This window comes from Salvelinus fontinalis, chromosome 9 (genome assembly GCF_029448725.1).
Source record: "Salvelinus fontinalis isolate EN_2023a chromosome 9, ASM2944872v1, whole genome shotgun sequence".
NCBI classification, from domain to species: domain Eukaryota; kingdom Metazoa; phylum Chordata; class Actinopteri; order Salmoniformes; family Salmonidae; genus Salvelinus; species Salvelinus fontinalis.
This window is the reverse complement of record NC_074673.1, coordinates 50,462,216-50,484,202: the sequence shown is the minus strand read 5'-3', so window position 1 is coordinate 50,484,202 and position 21,987 is coordinate 50,462,216. Positions and strand designations below refer to the sequence as shown.

The window sequence follows — 21,987 nt, the reverse complement described above, 5'->3', positions numbered from 1 at the left end:
TAACTTTAAGGAATTGTAATATAATTATCATGTGCTGTCACCTGATAAATATTGAATTTAAATTCATGTCAGAGAAATAGGGTTGCAAAATTCCGGTAACTTTCCAGAAAAGCCATTTGGATGATTTCCGGAATCAGGAAAGAATAAGCCGGGAATACGCAATCCTGTAAAACCTTGAGGAAAGTTTCTCTCAGCAGTTAAATTTATACTTGGTTTCCTCTATGGTAATCACTCCTCTTTCACTCCAGCTGCCAAACGAACCCTGATTCAGATGACGATCCAACCTATGCTAGATTACGGAGATGTAATTCAGAGATTGGCAGGTAAGGGTGCTCTCGAGCGGCTAGATGTTCTTTACCATTCGGCCATCAGATTTGCCACCAATGCTCTCTATTGAACACATCACTGCACTCAATACTCCTCTGTAAACTGATAATCTCTGTATACCCGTCACAAGACCCACTGGTTGATGCTTATTTATATAACCCTCTTAGGCCTCACTCCCCCTTATCTGAGATACCTACTGTAGCCCTCATCCTCCACATACAACACCGTTCTGCCATTCACATTCTGTTAAAGCTCCCCAAAGCACACACATCCCTGGGTCGCTCCTCTTTTCAGTTTGCTGCAGCTAAGAACGGGATGGGAAAAAAAGACAAACTGGACAATTTTATCTACGTCTCTTCATTCAAAGACTCAATCATGGACATACTTACTGACTCTTGTTGCTGCTTCGCGTGATGTATTGTTGTCTCTACCTTCTTGCCCTCTGACATTTTCAACATGTCCCTGATTGAGTCTGTAATACCAACATGTTTCAAGCAGACCACCATAGTCCCTGTGCCCAAGAACACAAAGGCATCCTGCCTAAATGACTACAGACCTGTAGCACTCACGTCCGTAGCCATGAAGTGCTTTGAAAGGCTGGTAATGGCTCACATCAACACCATTATCCCAGAAACCCTAGACCCACTCCAATTTGCATACCGCCCAAACAGATCAACAGATGATGCAATCTCTATTGCACTCCACACTGCCCTTTCCCACCTGGACAAAAGGAACACCTACGTGAGAATGCTATTCATTGACTAAAGCTCAGCGTTCAAAACCATAGGGACTAAACACCTCCCTCCGCAACTGGATCCTGGACTTCCTGACGGGCTGCCCCCCCAGGTGGTGAGGGTAGGTAGCAACACATCTGCCACGCTGATCCTCAACACTGGAGCCCCTCAGGGGTGAGTGCTCAGTCCCCTCCTCTACTCGCTGTTCACCCACGACTGCGTGGCCAGGCACGAGCCCAACACCATCATTAAATTTGCAGATGACACAACAGTTGTAGGCCTGATCACCGACAACGACGAGACAGCCTGTAGGGAGGAGGTCAGAAACCTTGCCGGGTGGTGCCAGAATAACAACCTATCCCTCAACGTAACCAAGACTAAGGAGATGATTGTGGACTACAAAAAAAGGAGGACCGAGCACGCCCCCATTCTCATCGACGGGGCTGTATTTGAGCAGGTTGAGAGCTTCAAGTTCCTTGGTGTCCACATCACCAACAAACTAGAATGGTCCAAACACACCAAGACAGTCGTGAAGAGGGCACGACAAAGCCTATTCCCCCTCAGGAAACAAAAAAGATTTGGCATGGGTCCTCAGATCCTCAAAAGGTTCTACAGCTGCAACATCGAGAGCATCCTGACTGGTTGCATCACCACCTGGTATGGAAACTGCTCAGCCTCCGACCGCAAGGCACTACCAGAGGGTAGTGTGTACGGCCCAGTACATCACTGGGGCTAAGCTGCCTGCCATCCAGGACCTCTATACCAGGAGATGTCAGAGGAAGGCCCTAAAAATTGTCAAAGACCCCAGCCACCCCATTCATAGACTGTTCTCTCTACTACCGCACGGCAAGCGGTACCGGAGCGCCAAGTCTAGAACCAAAAGGCTTCTCAACAGTTTTTACCCCCAAGCCATAAAACTCCTGAACAGGTAATCGAATGGCTACCCGGACTACTTGCATTGTCGCCCCCCCCCCAAAAAAAACACTATTTTACGCTGCTGCTACTCTCTGTTTATCATATATGCATAGTCACTTTAACTATACATTCATGTACATACTACCGCAATTAGCCTGACTAACCGGTGCCCCCGCACATTGGCTACCTGGACTATCTGCAGTGTCCCACCACCCACCACCCGCCAACCCCTCTTTTACGCTGCTGCTACTCTCTGTTTATCATATATGCATAGTCACTAACTATACATTCACGTACATACTACCGCAATTAGCCTGACTAACCGGTGCCCCCGCACATTGGCTACCCGGACTATCTGCATTGTGTCCCACCACCCACCAAACCATCTTTAACATTACTGCTACTTTCTGTTTATCATATATGCATAGTCACTTTAACCATACCTACATGTACAAACTACCTCAATCAGCCCGACTAACCGGTGCCTGTATATAGCCTCACTACTGTATATAGCCTCGCTACTGTATATAGCCTCGCTACTGTATATAGCCTCGCTACTGTTATTTTTCACTGTTCTATTGTTCACCTAATAATTGTATTTATTTTTTTGTTTTACTCTTTTTGTTTTACTTTGTTTTACTTGGTTAGTAAGTATGCATTTCACTGTAAGCATTTTACTGTATTTGGTGCACGTGACAAATAAACTTTGATTTGATTTGTGCTGTTGTCTGTGCCCAATACTGTTTGTGCCATGTTGTGTTGCTACTGTGTTGTTGTCATGTGTTGCTGCCATGCTGTGTTGTTGTCATGTGTTGCTGCCATGCTGTGTTGTCATGTGTTGCTGCCATGCTTTGTTGTTTTCTAAGGTCTCTCTTTAAGTAGTGTTGTGGTGTCTCTCTTGTCGTGATGTGTGTTTTGTCCTATATTTTTAATCCCAGCCCCCGTCCCCGCAGGAGGCCTTTTGCCTTTTGGTAGGCCGTCATTGTAAATAAGAATTTGTTCTTAACTGACTCGCCTAGTTAAATAAAAGGTTAAATACAATTACTATTATTTTTAAATGAATAAAAAATGCATTTTGCAACTCTACAGAGAAATCCTATTAGATTGATGTATTCCCATTTTATTATTTTATCAAGAGTCACAGTCTTTTAAGAGGATCAGACGCAAATTTATCACCACAGATGCCGGATCAAGAATAAATTGGCTGTAAGGTTACTTGAGTGCATCTAAGTATGTTATTAGAAAGATATCTGAAGGTATTTGCCCCAGCGTGGGAATGTCTCCCCGGCACAGAGCCCTTATCTATAAATAATCTTGTGGATCGCTGGTGTTTTCCAGGGTGAGTCAGATCTCTGAAGAAACTCTTACTCCATAGATGGGCTATATTTTCTTACCCCCCCCCCCCCTCCCTATCATCCCACCCCTTTACATGCATTCTACATGGAGCTCACACACGTCGTTTATATACACACACTCATAAGATCGAGGACACACGACCCACACACACTGTATGTACTGTACACACAGGCACACATCTTGTGTACAAACTCACTCCCTCTCTTTACTGAACTGTGGTGTTATACACACACAAATTGTCCCTCTCTCCCGCCCTTCTTCCCTTCCTCCCTTCTTGGTGCCCTGACATTTGCAGGGTTACGATGGCGATGGATGCTGTCAATACCGTGGATATACACTAAAAACAAATGGTTCTATAGTTCCAAATAAGGGATATTTGGCATGTAACCATAGCGGAAGCCTTTTTGGTATTATATAGAACCCCTTTTTGAAAGTTCTATAAAGAACCATGCACATACGGGTCTAAATGGAACCTTTATGGTGCTATAAAGAACCCTTTCCTGCAAAAAGGCTTCCGATATGGTTTCAACCCTTTTTGATGCTGTATAGAACTCTTTTTAATGGTTCTTTATAGAAACTTTATGGCGAAAGGTTATTTATAGAACCATTCTCAATCTCAAAGGTTCAACAAAGAACTGTAGAACAGTACAGGGTTATTTTCTCTGCTTAGCCATATTGCATTGTTCAAATTCCATAGGTGTGGTTATTATTGACAAGTTGAATCAGGTGCGTCAGCTCTGGAACATCTGGGGGTCTCTGAGGAGACAACTAGGAACCACGGATTTACACAATTGTTCTCAATTGACACAAGGCCATCATTTTTAACATGTACTGGCATAACACAACAGATTAGATCAACTGGAATGACACTCTCACTCCCAGTTGCACAAAAAGACCTGTGAGCAAACAACACGCCGCCACCCCTATATTTTTAATTATCAATAAAAGAGGAAATAACTATTTCTGAACTCTAAAGAACCATTAAAGGGCTCAAAATGGTTATTTGGGTCAGTATGGTTCCACATAGAACCATCGCCCTTCCCAAAGAACCTTATAGGAACCCATTATTTTTTTGTGTGAATCGAGAGCTGCTGTGTCAGGAATGTGGCCTGTTTCTCACCTCGGACCAGACCTGTACTATTCTCACACACACACACACACACACACACACACACACACACACACACACACACACACACACACACACACACACACACACACCGCTTGACTTTTTCCAAATTTTGTTACGTTACAGCCTTATTCTAAAATTGATTCAATCGTTTTTTCCCCTCATCAATCTACACACAATACCCCATTTCTTTTTAATGGCCAGTCTGAGATATGGCTTTTTCTTTGCAACTCTGCCTAGAAGGCCAGAATCACCTCTTCAATGTTGACATTGAGACTGGTGTTTTGCGGGTACTCTTTAATGAAGCTGCCAGTTGTGGACTTGTGAGGCCTCTGTTTCTCAAAGTAGACGCTAATGTACTTGTCTTCTTGCTCAGTTGTGCACCGGGGCCTCCCACTCTTCTTTCTATTCTGGTTAGAGACAGTTTGCACTGTTCTGTGAAGGGAGTAAAACACAGCGTTGTATGAGATCTTCAGTTTCTTGGCAATTTCTCACATGGAATAGCCTTCATTTCACAGAACAAGAATAGACTGACGAGTTTCAGAAGAAAAGTCTTTGTTTCTGGCCATTTTGAGCCTGTAATCGAACCCACAACTGCTGATGCTCCAGATACTCAACTAGTCTAAAGAAGGCCAGTTTTATTGCTTCTTTAATCAGAAGAACAGTTTTCAGCTGTGCAAACATAATTGCAAAAGGGTTTTCTAATGATCAAATAGCCTTTTAAAATTATAAACTTGGATTAGCTAACACAACGTGCCATTGGAACACAGGAGGGATGGTTGCTGATAATGGGCCTCTGTACGCCTATGTATGTAGATACTCCATAAAATAATCTGCTGTTCCCAGCTACAATAGTCATTTACAACATTAACAATGTCTTTATTTCTAAGACTGTATTTCTAATCAATTTTATTATAATGGACAAAAAATTTGCTTTTCTTTCAAAAACAAGGGAATTTCTAAGTGACCCCAAACTTTTGAACGGTAGTGTATACATACTGTATATGTCAGAGCGGCATTGGACTAAGATAGTGGCATAGTATAGAGTACAGTATATACACATATGAGATGGGTGACGCAATATATACACACAATTAAAGTGACTAAGATACCGTAGAATAGTACAGAGTACAGTTTATACATATGAGTAATGCAAGATACGGAGACATTATTAAAGTGGCCAGTGATTCCTAATCTATGTCTATAGGCCTCTGATGTGTTAGTGATGGCTGTTTAGCAGTCTGATGGCCTTGAGATAGAAGCTGTTTTTCAGTCTCTCGGTCCCAGCTTTGATGCACCTGTACGGACCTCGCCTTCTGGATGATAACGGGTGAACAGGCAGTGGCTCATGTCCTTGATTAACTTTTTGGCCTTCCTATGGCATCGTGTGCTGTAGGTGTCCAGGAGGGAAGTTTGCCACCGGTAATACATTGGGCAGACCGCACCACCCTCTGGAGTGCTTTGTGGTTGTGGGCGGTGCAGTTGTGGTACCAGGCGGTGATACAGCCCAACAGGATGCTCTTAATTGTGCATCTTTAAAAGTTTGTGAGGGTTTTAGGTGTTAAGCTAAATTTATTTAGCCTCCTGAGGTTGATGAGGCGCTGTTACGCCTTCTTCACCACACTGTCTATGTGGGTGGACCATTTCAGTTTGTCAGTCATTTGTACTCCGAGGAACTTGAAGCTTTCCACCTTCTCCGCTGCGGTCCCATCGATGTGGATGGGGGGGGGGGGGGGGGGGGCGTGCTCCCTCTGCCGTTTCCTGAAGTCCACGATCACCTCCTTAGTTTTGTTGACGTTGAGTGAGAGGTTATTTTCCTGGCACCACACTCCCAGAGCCCTCACCTCCTCCCTGTACGCTGTCTCGTCATTGTTGGTAATCAAGCCTACTACTGTTGTGTCGTCTGCAAACTTGATGATTGAGTTGGAGGCGTGCTTGGCCACGCAGTCATGGGTGAACAGGGAGTACAGGATGGGGCTGAGTACGCACCCTTGTGGGGCCCCATTGTTGAGGATCAGCGACGAGTAGGTGTTGTTTCCTACCTTCCCCACCTGGGGGCGACCCGTCAGGAAGTCCAGGACCCAGTTGCACAGGGCGGGGCTTAGACCCAGGGCCTCGAGCTTGATGATGAGCTTGGAGGGTACTATGGTGTTGAAGGCAATGAACAGGATTTTGAAGTAGGTATTCCTCTTGTCCAGATTGTCCAGATTGGATAGGGCAGTGTACAGTGCGATGGCGATTGCATCGTCTGTGGATCTATTGGGGCGGTATGCAAATAGAAGTGTGTCTAGGGTGTCAGGTAAGGTATGATATGATCCTTAACTAGCCTCTCAAAGCACTTCATGATGACAGAAGTGAGTGCTATGGGGCGATATTCATTTAGTTCAGTTACCTTTCCTTTCTTGGGTACAGGAACAATGCTGGACATCTTGAAGCAAGTGGGGACACCAGACTGGGATAGGGAGAGATTGAATATGTCCATGCTCTGAGGATGCGGTTAGGGATGCCGTCTGGACCAGCAGCCTTTCGAGGTTTAACGCGCTTAAATGTCTTACTCACGTCGGCCACGGAGAACGAGAGCCCACAGTCCTTGAGAGCGGGCTGCGTCGGTGGCACTGTGTTATCCTCAAAGCGGGGAGAAGGTGTTTAGCTCATCTGTGAGCAAGACATCGCTGTCCGCAAAGTGGCTGGTTTTCCACTTTGTAATCTGTGATTGTCTGTAAACCCTGCCACATACATTTCGTACTGAGCCGTTGAATTACAACTCCACTTTATCTCTGTACTGACGTTTTGCCTGTTTGATTGGCTTACGGAGAGAATGACTACACTGTTTGTATTTGGCTATATTCACAGTCACATTGCCATAGTTGAATGCGGTGGTTCGCACTTTCAGTTTTGCACGAAAGCTGCCATATATCCACAGTTTCTGGTTTGGGTATGTAAGGGTCACTCACACACGGTAGACAAAAGTCTCTGTCTGAACCTGTCTCTTTCTGGTGTGTGTGTGGTGTGTGTGTGGTTTGATGGAACGGAGCCGTCTGTCTGAGAAATTGAGCCTATTGGTCACATCGTTCTCAGACAGCAGGCCTCTCAGCGAAACACAGCAGGACCCTGGACATCATGACCATGCATACTGCTCACACACACACACACATATCCACACAATGTGTCCCAGTTTCCATCAGCCCATGAGTGTGTACTTTTTTTTGAGTGCATTCTATACCCTGTCTATTTTCACACATCAGAGGTCATGGTAACTCCCTTAGGGGTGGTTTCATGGACACAGATTAAGTCTAATCCTGGACTAACAAGTATTTTCAATAGAGATTCTGTTTAGAGTTTACTTTTTAGTCCAGGACTAGGCTTAATCTGTCTCCATGAAACTGGCCCTTAGGGTTAAAACTATAATCTACTAAATCAACTGAACCCCAGACTCCTGGTCTAGCAACTTGTCAATAGATCTTTGCAAATCTTAAGGAACCTGTACGCAATATGGCGGGAACTCCAAGGCTATTGGAAACCTAATTTGAGCCATCATCTTGTTGCTTAGGGAAGAAAGGGTCAAAGGGTCGTGTTCAGTAGACACAAAACGGGGGAAAACGCTATGAAACAAAGTGGGAGGTATAGGCTATCAGTAGGTCCACTTGTCCAAGGAACGCTTGTTTTTGTTTTCCCATTGCAAAACATTTTGCTACAGTGTACCATAATGAACATGACCCTGGAATGCCTCTACTCAGTGCTCTCAACAGTGTTGCATAGGCGTTTGTCAAGGCAACGACAAGTTGGCTAAAGCACGAACAGAACCATCAAGAAAATACTTGTTACGAAATTTACAATACTGAGATAGCCATGTATAAATCAGTTAACAATAGCATAATTCCTGTTTGACGCAAGCGTTCGAAGACCCTATCTTAGAAGCAAACATGAGCCTTATCAAGTGAACTGTTTCTAATGAAAAGTAGGCTTTGGTTCTGGGTTCAGAGATTACTTTATGAGGGACATTTCTGTCAGTGAAGGCCAGCGATAGCACAATACACGTCACGGACTACTGTAATAGCATTAATTAACAGTAAAGTCACTGGGCTGCCCACATGAAAAAATACTACAGTTTACTATAGAATACTACAGTACTTACTCTAGAATTATATAGAAAATTGTAGTATACAGTAGAATACTATACTACACAATGTAGTATCCCTTGATCTTGTGTAGTACTTACTATAGAATGGTGTAGTATACGGTAGAATACTACATTAAATACTACAGTAATGTCCACAAAAACACAACACTTATTATCTATAGTAAATATTACAGTTTTTAATGTGTATATACCCTGACCATTCCCTTGCCCTATATCGCAATTTCTGCCACCCATAAGAGAGAAACCTACATGGTAAGGATAGACCATATTGTGTTCCCTACAAGTTATAGAAAAGAGCAGAAGCTCTGAACTATTCATTAAGACCCCAGTCCTACCTACCTACAGGTTATGTAGAATGTGCTCTTTTACTATTTCTCCAGTAGGTTTCATGAGGGAGAAAGCGTCCACTTCTATGTCAAATATTTAAAAAGTAAAATAAAACACTATAGTAAATACTACAGTAATATCCCCAAAAACACAACAGTATACTACAATCCCCCAAAACACTACATTAATTACTATAGCATAACAGTTCTATTTTATTACAGTATTTATACTGTAGTTAATTGTAAATACTGCAGTATACTACAGTAACGTCCACAAAAACACTACAGTGACTACTACAGTATTTATAACATAGTACTCTATAGTATTTTTTCATGTGGGTGAGTCCAGACTATTTGGGAATCCAGTGGCTCCTGTGGCTAACACGCGATACCACAAGGACCCGTTTCCAGCTTGTAATAACAGGTGTCGGGATCAGGGGCTAGCACACAGCGGCTAACGTAGTAATTATCAGCATGACGTTTCTGTTCACATGCCAAAAACCTTTCCAGACCGAGAGGAAACGTCGAACAAGAAAAAGATAAGGCTCAAAAAGCCAGGGAGATACTGGAAGGTAGGGTTTAAAAGTGCTCAGAGATGAGAAATTGGATTTGTCCCGTTATATACATAGTTGACATGTTTTATGTTCTAAATGGAATATGTTCCAAAGAATTAATAAAAAATAAAAGTGATGCTAAAATAAATATGCTTCAATGTTTGAGCCTCTATATATTTTTACATTTACTGTAAGGGGGTGGCAATACAATTTGCTGTAAAGCCTATGTACCTATCTATTTTAGCGTGTCAGTAGAGTATAATGGAAATGGAAAGAGGAATGGAACATTTAGAGATATTGCATTTCCTGTCTAGGAACTTTAAAGCCCTTAACATATATAGGGGAGAGTGGGGTAAGTCGTGCCAAAGGGTTAGTTTAGCCACCTCTTGCTTCTAGGAAACCATACACAAAATGAATCATGTGACCAAATATTTAGGAAGAGGTCATGTCAGCTGTGAAGCAACAAACCGCAATTGAATATATTTATTGTGTTATAGATTTCATGACGCTTGTATCTAAACCAAAGTAGATTGTTTTTAGACTTTCATACATCAGTTGGGGTCTCTAGCAGCTTCAATATAAGGTCTTTAAAACCTAGCATGAATGTGCATCCTTGTAGCTGTGTGGGCTGATATAGTCAAAATGGTTGCTTTGGGATAAATTATGCCAAGGTTCCAGTTGGCTCAACGTACCCCATACAAATTATGATTACATTTTTTCAGTGATATGCATAGTATTTTAGCAATGTGTCATGCATAAGTACTCAAGATAGTGCATTTTTCAAACGTGACGGTAATATTTCATTCAGAATATACATTTGTAGACGTGGAAAATCTTACCACCAAGGCGGCTCAACTTTTTGGGGATACGCTATATTTTCAAAACTTAAATTCGGACGAATTTGGATTACTTCTAGGGATACACAACATCCGGAAATATATGTAGATATCTTGGTTAGAAATTGTATTCTCAAACAAGAGCAGTATACAAGTGCTTTACCCACAAACACAGTGCGGAGGCATTTCTCTGTCCATTTGTACACAGAGTTCCACCTTCAACCTCTCTCTAGGAACAAATAGTCCCACCACAGTGTGGGCTGGCGAGAGTTGGCTCCACACACACACACACATCCCTGCTCAACCAAGGGGCTTTAACCTGTTACACAACGTCCCTGTGCTCGCCACCCACGCACGTACGTGCTCACACAGAACAATTATTCTTCAAGGGATGTTCATTGCAAAGTGAAGGTGCCAAGGTGGCACCCACTGAACCCACAGCGTGACTCTCCAAATGTACTGGGTGTCTGTCTGACAGAAGAGCAAACAGAGTACTCTCGCCTCCTCTTTTCCTCTCCTCTCCCCTCTAGGTCAGTCCCAGAGGAGTAAAGGGGAGGGAGGGCACTGGGTAGTGATTGGGATGCCACTGCCCATTAAGTGTTTGGGAACACATTATTACTTTCATTAAATGCTTCAACAAATCACTATGGGTGAATAACTTACGGGCGAGCGCCCAGGCCGGAGGGCAGTTTATACTAGTACTGAAACTAGTTTAAACTGAAAAGTCTTAGGCTACTGTTGCCGCCAGTGTAGAGAATAAGAAAGTAAAGCTTTGGATAAGTCACTGCCAATGTGCTTCACCAGTGTCTACACCTTGAAGTTTATCACCCTAATAACAGTGTGTTTCACAGGCTAGGGGTGTGTCTCAATAGTGCTGCCTGGCATCATTTCTTTTTCTCCTCTCTTTCAAAGCATAAGCAACATATTTTTCTAAGCAATGTGATGGATGCTAGTGCCTGCAGGACATGATTTCACTTGTCCAGATCTTTTCTATCAGTGGCGGAGGAGGAGGAGAGAAGACAAGGATAGGACGCCAGTTTAGATTATTGAGATGCACCCCTCCAACCAGCGCACAGGGTCCTGTTCAGTATGCACAAAACAAAAGAAAACGGGGTGAAATGAAGATAAGAAACGCTGGTTTTCATTTTCCATTGCGAAACAGGTGCCTTAATGAACATGAACCTGGGGTGTATTCATTCGACATCAAACAGAAGAAAACTGACTGAAACGGGGTTGGTGAGACCTGAACTCATTTTCATTTTCCATTGCAGAACGTGTTAAAACATTGGGCCCTCATGAACATGGCCCTGGTCTAAAAACTCTGGCACTGTCACAAGGAGAGCTTCTGTTTGCAATGATGCAGGTAATAGATATCTTACTAACACCTATTAATAAATACATCTTCTAATGACCTGAGCTGCTATGACTGGATTACGTGCTTTGACATGTTGATGTAACCTAGTAGCCAGAGATTGAGGTAGTGTCTATATATAAACATTTAGTAGTGCATCTGCTTGGAGAGGTCCATTCAAAACCAAAATTCTCATCAGTCAATTGTAACATTTCACACAACGTACAAGACTCAAAGAGCGATGCTTAACAGCAGGCCTGTTGACTGCAAAACACATCATGAGACTTTTTGCTCTTGCTTGCTTTTTGGGCAAGAGGACACTGATACCTTGAAAACTTGAACGTGGGACTGTATAAAAAAATGGACTGATTAATATTTGGGGGGGGGGGGAGAAATGTCCCTTTAAGTGTGTTGCAAAAATAAATGTATTACTGTACTGAGATTTAACAACTTTCATTAAATAAATTCAAACTTACGTCCAGTTTATAACATACATTTCTCTCTCCAACATCCAGGTGCGTTGCGAAATATGTATTACCTTACGTACATGTGCATGTCAACACAAATGAACCAGATGGATAGCCAAACTAAGAGGAGACATTCTGCGTAGGTTGGAGTAATGAAATTGGCTACTGTAGTTACGAGGGGAGAGGGGAGCCCTCCATGGTCCACGGTTGTGAAGGGGAAACTTTCCCCATGGTACTGAATATACAGGTAACTGCCAAAACAAAGGTGTGGTTCATGAGTTAACATCCCATCATGCTTAGGGTCATGTATAAAAATGCCCAATTGCCCATTATTTTGGCAAACATTGGTAGAAGAGATCTGTGACTTTGAAACAGGGGTCTCAAAAGGAGCATAGGGGGTTTAAAGGGTGTGTCTCAGTAACCAGATTTCAAACCAATTGAACACTTATGGGGGATTCTGGAGCAGCACATGAGACAGGGTTTTCCACCACCAAAACGCCAATTGATGCAATTTCTTGTGGAAGAAAGGTGTCGCATCCCTCCAATAGAGTTCCAGACACTTGTAGAATCTATGCCAAGGCGCATTGAAGCTGTTCTCGCGGCTCATGGTGGCCCAACGCCCTATTAAGACGCTTTGTGTGTGTGTGGAGTGTTTCCTTTATTTTGGCAGGTACCTGTATCACCTTAGTGTGGGGCCATGACTCTCTCAGCATCAGGTCCAAGCTGTGATGTGTGTGAGGAGGACTGAGGCTAATTTATCTCTACATAAAACTTCACAGGCCCTCAAATGGGACGTCTACATACTGAGGGTGAGGTGATGGGTGTGATGGCTATACCCATGTAACCACTCGGCCGTTGAATAAGATATTATCTCGGTACGAGCTTACTCCAGGGCACACTGTTGGGTATGTGCCTTGATAATGCCTTATAAATGGCCTTGAAAATACCTGAAAATGAAATGAAGGCATTTAAAATGAAATGGCATGAAAAAAAAAGGTTGCAAACAGAAGGCAGAACCACTAACCAACGTGTTTCTCCTCCTTATACACAGTGATAATGAAAGTGAAAGAGATCTTTTCAAACGCCTGCAAGCTAAACATTTCACTACACCCGCAATAATATCTGCTAAATATGTGTATTTGACCAATTAAAAAAAAAGTATGATTCTCTCGCTCTGTTTTTATTTACCAAACATTCAAAACAACAACTTCATCCTTTCGTGTTACAAAATAAACAGGGCTATATTTGGTCAACTTACTAGTTGTTCTTTCACATTTTATATAGCTGGGATGTTCTCTCAAACGGCTACAAACCAAGGGGTATTAAATTATGACTTGTAATTGTAAATAGAATACCTAATTAAACAAAATCTAAATGTGAAGCCAAAGAAATATTAACTGAAAGGCAACCAGGTAGAAAGCCAAAACTCCACCTCCATCTTTTCCTGATTAGCCTTCTCAAATAAATAAATGTGGACAAATTATTCAAAATTATATTTTAACTTCATAAGGCCTTCAGAGAACTTGACCCCCGAGATTCCAGTCCACACAAACTATAGTTGTCAAACTAATCCGTTATGGGATATATTTAAGGCTAAATCTACTCCACATATTTAGTGAGCATAACTGTAAACGTTGACAACTCCTTCCAAATCTCGTCTGGTGGTTTTAAGCTTGTATTTTCCCCTGAAGTCAACACTCATCTTCCTCACTATCCCATAAAGTGTATTTAACGACGTCCATCAAGGGTCGAGGTCATTTCCTCCTCCTCCGCCACACAATCTTCCATTACTACTCTTTATAGCAGTCCCACCCAGAGTGTTAAGTGTGAAGGTGTTTGTGAAGGACAGTGTGTTTAGTGTTGGGGTGGTAGTCCGGCCCTTGGTCTCGGTCCCTCAGGCTCTGGGTACATGGTGCGGAAGGTCAGGTTGATACGAGGCCCTCGGTCGTGGTACTCTTTGGCCACTGAATGCTGTCGAGGACAACAAAAGCATATAACAGTTCTGTGTATTAGAGAGACTTCACTGAACTGCGTTAGTCAAGTACCTCCACTACGTTGGTTTTTCTTGTTTTAACCACCATCACTTTAAGGAGCCTTCCCATAGCGCAGTTAAGTCCAGAGACAAAACACATGCACAGCTCACACACTGTATACAACACAGACAGACAGTAACATCAGTCCTTTGTCCTACTGCTCCTTGGCCTTGTATCAGAGACCGGAGACCATTTCATTCTCTCTCCCTCACTTCCCTCTCACTCTCTTATACACACACACACACACAAAATGTCTTACTAGTGACTTGGCAGACATATTCCAACTTCTCACCTCCAACTTCAACCAAAATCAGATACACTGTTCGTTGTTTATCTAAAAACTGTCACCAGGGAACGAGTCTTGGCGAAGACAACCGCTCAGTCCGGATTTAGACGGGGGGAGAGTTATCGCAGCGGTTACACAACAAGATCTACGTCCCAGTCTAAATATTTAGTGTCCGTTTCAAACAGATGGGGAATTAACTAAGCACTGGGTGGTTGTGTGTGAAAAGCAGCTTGAGTAAGTGGGGGCAAGGTGGGGGCCAGACTAACTACGGCAATACAATGTGTACTTCCCTGAATTCTCTGGGATGGGACTCCTGTCAGATGTTGCCATAAAACGCAGCTGACCTTTTTGGTCTGAATACGTTTCTCTCTCTTTTTCTTTAAATTAAGGAGTGGGTCTTTCAAGTGGCGCTTCTCTAAGGCCCAGTGTCGAGGCCAGGAAACTACGGGAACTGACGGTGGAGCGGGAGAACATGGGGTCCAGCAGGATTGGAAGACTCCACTGTCTGACAGGATAAATGGCTCCTACCGTCCTAGTGACGGAGACAGACGGTCCGGCGGTGTGATCCGACCCGAAGACACACAATCATCCACATATACACCAATGATATCCACAGATGACCACAGCCACGTGCACACTCTCACACACACGTTGGACCCTGAGAGCAAATAAATTGCTATCATTAAATCTGACGTCATTTTTCCTTCCTCATGCTCCCTATCAATCCCTTGGTCTGGCTGTCAATCTGTCTGGGAACTCTCTTACTTTACATCACACAGCATTCTTTGTGTATAATAGAAAAACAGCATAAGCGTAACAGTCATAAATAAGTGCAGTTTGTTATGGGGGTTAGGGTTATAAAACTGCAGACACTGTTCTATCGTTTCAGGTCACTGGAAGTGTAAGGAGGTAGTCTAGACACAAACACACCCTCTCTCTCTCTCTCTCTTAAGAAATCCTTGTCTGATAGAAAAGCTCAGAACGACAGAGACAGACATAATGTTCTTTACTTTAGAAAGTCTTTGCTGTTGTCTGATAACTCATAACCCACTAGGACTAAAGCCTGTTATGACATACCATATGATTAGACAGCAACACGCTCACGTGGCTAGCACTAGCAGTCGGCTAACTGGGTTGTTGTTCCTGGCAAGGTCGATAAAACATATGATTTTGAATACCAAAACACTTCTATTTGGCATAGATCAGTGTTTCTCAACCTTTTTGCGCCAGGGACAGGCAAGCTACAGTACCAGTCAAAAGCTTGGACACCTACTCATTCAAGGGTTTCTCTTTGTTTTTACTATTTTCTACATTGTATGAACTATGAAATGACACATATGGAATCATGTAGTAATCAAAAAACAGTGTTAATCAAATCAAAATATATTATATTTGAGATTCTTCAAAGTAGCCACCCTTTGGCCTTGGTGACAGCTTTGCAGACTCTTGGCATTCTTTCAACCAGTTTCATGAGGTAGTCACCTGGAATGCATTTCAAGTGTGCCTTGTTAAGTTTTTTCCCTTCTTAAGCCAATCAGTTGTGTTGTGACAAGGTAGGGGTGGTATACAGAAGACAGCCCTATTTGGTTAAAGACCAAGTCCATATTATGGCAAGAACAGCTCAAATAAGCAAAGAGAAACGACAGTCCATAATTACTTTAAGACATGAAGGTCAGTCAATAAATGTCCAGAACTTCGAAAGTTTCTTCAAGTGCAGTTGCAACAACCATCAAGCGCTATCATGAAACTGGCTCTCATGAGGACCGCCACAGGAAAGGAAGACCCAGAGTTACCTCCGCTGCAGAGGATAAGTTCATTAGAGATACCAGACTCAGAAATTGCAGCCCAAATAAATGCTTCACAGAGTTCAAGTAGGAGACACATCAACAGTGTTAATCAGGGCCTCCCGGGTGGCGCAGTGGTCTAGGGCACTGCATCGCAGTGCTAACTGCGCCACCAGAGTCTCTGGGTTCGCGCCCAGGCTCTGTCGCAGCCGGCCGCGACCGGGAGGTCCGTGGGGCGACGCACAATTGGGCTAGCGTCGTCCGGGTTAGGGTGGGTTTGGCCGGTAGGGATATCCTTGTCTCATCGCGCTCCAGCGACTCCTGTGGCGGGCCGGGCGCAGTGCGCGCTAACCAAGGGGGACAGGTACACGGTGTTTCCTCCGACACATTGGTGCGGCTGGCTTCCGGGTTGGAGGCGCGCTGTGTTAAAGAAGCAGTGCGGCTAGGTTGGGTTGTGCTTCGGAGGACGCATGGCTTTCGACCTTCGTCTCTCCCGAGCCCGTACGGGAGTTGTAGCGATGAGACAAGATAGTAATTAATAGCGATTGGATACCACGAAAATTGGGGAGAAAAGGGGGTAAAATTTAAAATAAAAAAAATAAAAAATAAAAAAACAGTGTTAATCAGGCCTTCATGGTCGAATTGCTGCAAAGAATCCACTACTAAAGGACACCAATAAGAAGAAGAGACTTGCTTGGGCCAAGAAACACGAGCAATGGACATTAGACCGGTGGAAATCTCTCTTTTGGTCTGATGAGTCCAAATGTGAGATTTTTGGTTCCAAGCGCCATGTCTTTGTGAGACGCAGAGTAGGTGAACGGATGATCTCAGCATGTGTGGTTCCCACCGTGAAGCATGTAGGAGGAGGTGTGATGGTGCTTTGCTGGTGAAACTGTCAGTGATTTATTTAGAATTCAAGGCACACTTACCAGCATGGCTACCACAGCATTCTGCAGTGATACGCCATCCCATCTGGTTTGCGCTTAGTGGGACTATCATTTGTTTTCAACAGGACAATGACCCAACACACCTCCAGGCTGTGTAAGGGCTATTTGATCAAGAAGGAGAGTGATGGAGTGCTGCATCAGATGACCTGGCCTCCAAAATCACCCGACCTCAATCCAATTGAGATGAGCTGGACTGCAGAGTGAAGGAAAAGCAGCCAACAAGTGCTCAGCATATGTGGGAACTCCTTCAAGACTTTTGGAAAAGCATTACAGGTTAAGCTGGTTGAGAGAATGCCAAGAGTGTGCAAAGCTGTCATCAAGGCAAAGGGTGGCTACTTTGAAGAATCTCAAATATAAAATATATTTTTATTTGTTTAACACCTTTTTGGTTACTACATAATTCCATGTGTTATTTCATAGTTTTGATATCGTCACTATTATTCTACAATGTAGAAAAAAGTAAAAATAAAGAAAAACCCTTTAATGAGTAGGTGTGTCCAAACTTATGACTGGTAGTGTACATGTTCGGTCAATCGTTCTTGGGGGACCATGATCTATGAATGAACATGAGCTTTATAGCTAGCTAACTCAATTGCCAATATGTATTTGTGAAATGTAAATTGTGAATAAGAAATATCCCTAATAATTATAAACTCACTTTTACATTCACGTGTGTACCTTGTCGACAAAATGTAATATATGTATATATATATATCCAATAAAAAAAACATTCACTTTTGTTTTCTGTTTTTAAATGTTTTCCATTGTGTGCCCTAATGAACACGACCTGGTGTTGTTGGGGCGTGTCCCTGTGTTTGATTGGCCTGGCCTACCTGCCGGTCATCCTGTGTGGGACATACTAGTAAAAAATAATGGAAACCCTTGAGTAAATGAGGGATACAAAGTATATTGAAAGCAGTTGCTTTCACACAGGTGTGGTTCCTGAGTTAGTTAAGCAATTAACATCCCATCATGCTTAGGGTCATGTATAAAAATGATGGGCAGGCCACTATTTTTGTCTACCATGGTAGTCCCCACAAAAGTTGACAATGCTCCCATCCACCGGGCATGAGTGGTCACAATGGTTTGATGAGCATGAAAACAATGCGTCTCAGTCACCAGATCTCAACCCAATTTAACACTTCTGGGAGATTCTGGAGCAGCACGTGAGACAGTGTTTTCCACCACCATCATCAAAACACCAAATGATGGAATTCCTTGTGGTAGAATGGTGTCACATCCCTCCACTAGAGTACCAGACACAGTCAGTTCGTGATGGCCCAACGCCCTATTAAGACACTATGTTAGTTTCCTTTATTTTGGCAGTTACCTGTAGATGGTGTTGTTAGGGTGTGTCCCTGTATTTGATTAGCCGGGCTTACCTGCCAGTCATCCTGAGTGGCTCCTTCCATCATCAGGAGAGTGCCGTGAGTTAGAGGGATCCGCAGCCTCTCCACATACGTGTAGTCCCCGTCCTCCTCCTGACACACACGAGTACACAAATGTATACACACACATACTGAGTCTAGGGTACAAACTAACACCACATATCACCTCTGTATACTTACACAACTAGCACAGTTCCTCTACATTATGATGGATGAGTGTTACCACCTAGTTAGAAAGTATCTGAGTATAAACACTGATGTATCCACATGAAAGAAATACTACGGTATACTACAGTAAATACTAACAGTATTAACTATTGTCTTTGCAGACTAAAGACTTAAGTCCGCAAAAATAATACAGTTAATACTGTTAGTACTCTGTAGAATTTACAGTAAACTATATTGTAAATACTGTTGAAAAAGAAAACTATTATATTCTAAAGTAATTTTAATGTAGTGCTTTTACGGATTATAGCGGATTGTAGTATACTGTAGTATTTACTATAGTGTTCTTGTTTTATTATCTTTGACATTGAAGTGCAGGCTTTCTCCTTGAGGAAACCTCCTGGAGAAATAGTAAAAGAGCAAATGTTTCATAACTTGTAGGTAGGACTGGGGTCTGAGCGTCTGTTCTTTACTATAACCTGTAGGGAACACAATACATGGTCTATACTTGGCATGTTGGTTTCTCAATTATGGGTGGCACAAATTGGGATATGCGGCAGGGGAATGGGCAGGGTACCTTATATGCAAATTAAATACTGTAGTATTTACTATAGTTAAAAAAGTGTTGTGATTTGCGGACATTACTCAAGTACATCATACTTGAGTAAAAGTAAAGATAACTTAACAGAAAATGTACTCAAGTAAAAGTCACCCAGTAAAATACTACTTGAGTAAGTAAAAGTATTTGGCTTTAATTATACTTAAGTACAAAAAGTAAATGTAATTGCTAAAATATACTTAAGTGTCAAAAGTAAAAGTATAAATATTTAAAATTACCTATATTAAGCAAACAAGACGGCACCATTTACTTTTTTTAAATGTAAATTTACGTACAGCTAGTGGCTAACAGTGACACTAACATACTGACCAAACCAGACGTGCGCCCTCGTGCACCATCGCGTGCACGTTGATTTTCTTCACCCACACCAGAAGCGATCAGAACACACAGGTTGAAATATCAAAAACTTTGAACCAATTATACAAATTTGGAGACAGGTCAAAAAGCATTAAACATTTATGGCAATTTAGCTAGCTAGCTTGCTGCTGTTAGCTAATTTGTCCTGGTATATAAACATTGGGTTGTTATTTGACCTGAAATGAACAAGGTCCTCTACTCCGACAATTAATCCACAGATAAAACGGGAAACCGAATTCGTTTCTCGTCATCTCTCCTCCTTCCTTCAGGCTTCTTTTTCTTCTTTGGACTTTATATGGCGGTTGGAAACCAAATGTACAGCATTACTACTACCGACCGGAGTGTAGACCTAAGTTCATCTTTCAATCACCCACGTGGGTATATGCTCCTAAAAAAACAATGAGGAGATGGGAGAGGCTAGAATTGCAGCGCGTTGAGCGTCACAAATGGAACCAATTTATTTTATATCGCCTGGCCACGCAGACGCTCGCTGAGGCGCACAAGCAGTGGGAGTGCAATAATTGAATAACATGTATGTGTAAATGTATTTTGCAAAGCTCGCGTATGGTCAGCATGTGACACGCAGTCAAAATTTACAAATGAAGCATGTGTGTTTAGTGAGTCCACCAGATCATCAGTTGAGATGACCAGGGATATTCTCTTGATAAGTGTGTGAATTAGACCATTTTCCTGTCCTGCTAAGCATTCAACATGTAACGAGTATTTTTGGGTGTCAGGAAAAATTTATGGAGTAAAAAGTACATTATTTATTTTGGAATTTAGTGAAGTAAAAGTAGTCAAATATAAATAGTAAAGTACAGATACCCTAAAAAAACAACTTAAGTACTTTAAAGTATTTTTACTTAAGTGCTTTACACCACTGATAATTTTACATTAAAACTGTAGTATTATATAGTAAACTGTAGTATTTTTTTCATTTGGGTAATAACATTGTATTAACAAGACTATGGCTAACTGTCCAGATTTAGGCTAAAGTAATCTATGGCAAACTACTCTCATAGAGGTTTCTTCCTGGTTCAAAAAGGGGCTTGGGTGGTGGGCGTAGCAATGAGCGTGGTTTGCACAGCAAAACATTTTTGAGACCATTTTAGAGGCACCCATCGTGGTGGTGTAAAGACATTTGTGCATTTTTATGGCAATTTCCTGCAATTCTACACATTTCTCCATGAAGCAGAAAATAGTTTTGCAGTTTAAAGCTAATTTCCTGCAATTCTACACATCTTACATTAGAAACAATGCATTTTCCATGGCTAATAGCATGTTATTTTGCACAAACATAAAATGAATACTGCTAAATAGTTTAGGGAATTTTTGGTTCTCCGTGACTGTCTAGTTTTTATTTTGGTAATTGTTAGTTCTCAAAGATTATATTACTTAAAAATTATATATATAGGTCCATTTTATACATACTTTATATCTAGTTTAGTCGTTTAAGTTTACACAAAGTGTTTTTCCATCCCCACCAAAAATAAATAAATACAAATGTTTTCTTTTTAGACACTGTTTGGACTAAGGCAACCCGAAAAAAAGACTTGGGCAGCCTGCCCAAGGATGGAAATGGCAGAAAAATCACTGCTCATACGTGAACCCCTGTGAGTACTTTCCATTTCCATAGGGGGTACTTGGGAAGACCCATAGGAACATAGGCCTACTGGTACAATCAACATATGAGCTATTTCGGGGGTACTCCAAACAGAGCGAAACCTCATCCCTACACGATTGTAACCCGTCCCTCCATCTCTCCTCCAGTCTAACAGGCGTTGACTGCTTGTGGAGGCTGAACACTCATGTCCACCAGGCTGAGGGAGGCAATGGTGGGCCTTATATCCCCTGTCCCCCCCCCCCTCACGTCTCCCAGGGTGAGTGAGGCGATGGTGGACCTTATATCCCCTGTCTCTCATCCCTCCATCTCCCTCTCCCCCATGATCCCAGTCTTACCGGTGCAGGCTGCTTGCGGAGGCTGAACACCCTTATGTCTCCCAGGCTGAGGGAGGCGATGGTGGGCCGGGTGCCCAGCGCGACCTCATCGTCACTGTGCCAGCCGATGCTGTCTTTGCAGTTCCTATACAGGTTACACATCAGCGAGTTGAAACGGTGGCCACTCGCCTTCTCTATGGCGCAGCGCAGGGTGACCAGCAGCGGGTGCCACTGAGAGAGAGGGCGAGAAGGGCGAAGAGGGAGAAAGAGGTTATGCAACGCGGCTCATGTTAGATGTTAATAGTGCTCTTTTCTTTAAACAGTGTTTCACCAT

At 42.7% G+C, this 21,987-nt stretch overlaps 1 protein-coding gene and 1 non-coding gene across 3 annotated transcripts in view; both read right to left on the bottom strand.

Moving 5' to 3' along the window:
• alkbh3 (alkB homolog 3, alpha-ketoglutarate dependent dioxygenase) overlaps positions 1–21,987 on the bottom strand; it is a 40,765-nt gene that overhangs the window by 9,998 nt on the left and 8,780 nt on the right. Inside the window, exons 8-10 of one of the 2 annotated variants that reach the window (XM_055934768.1) lie at positions 21,675–21,884; positions 18,569–18,667; positions 13,298–14,107 (exon numbers count right to left, since the gene is read on the bottom strand). In XM_055934768.1, coding sequence (XP_055790743.1) covers positions 13,991–14,107; positions 18,569–18,667; positions 21,675–21,884 — 426 coding nt within the window. In that variant the 3' untranslated portion in view covers positions 13,298–13,990. Of the gene's footprint in view, positions 1–13,297; positions 14,108–18,568; positions 18,668–21,674; positions 21,885–21,987 lie in introns of those variants that run through there. The other variant, XM_055934770.1, reaches the window with a different exon arrangement.
• LOC129863036 (U7 small nuclear RNA) lies at positions 19,114–19,168 on the bottom strand. The gene has a single exon (XR_008760904.1). It is a non-coding gene; the product is annotated as a U7 small nuclear RNA (small nuclear RNA).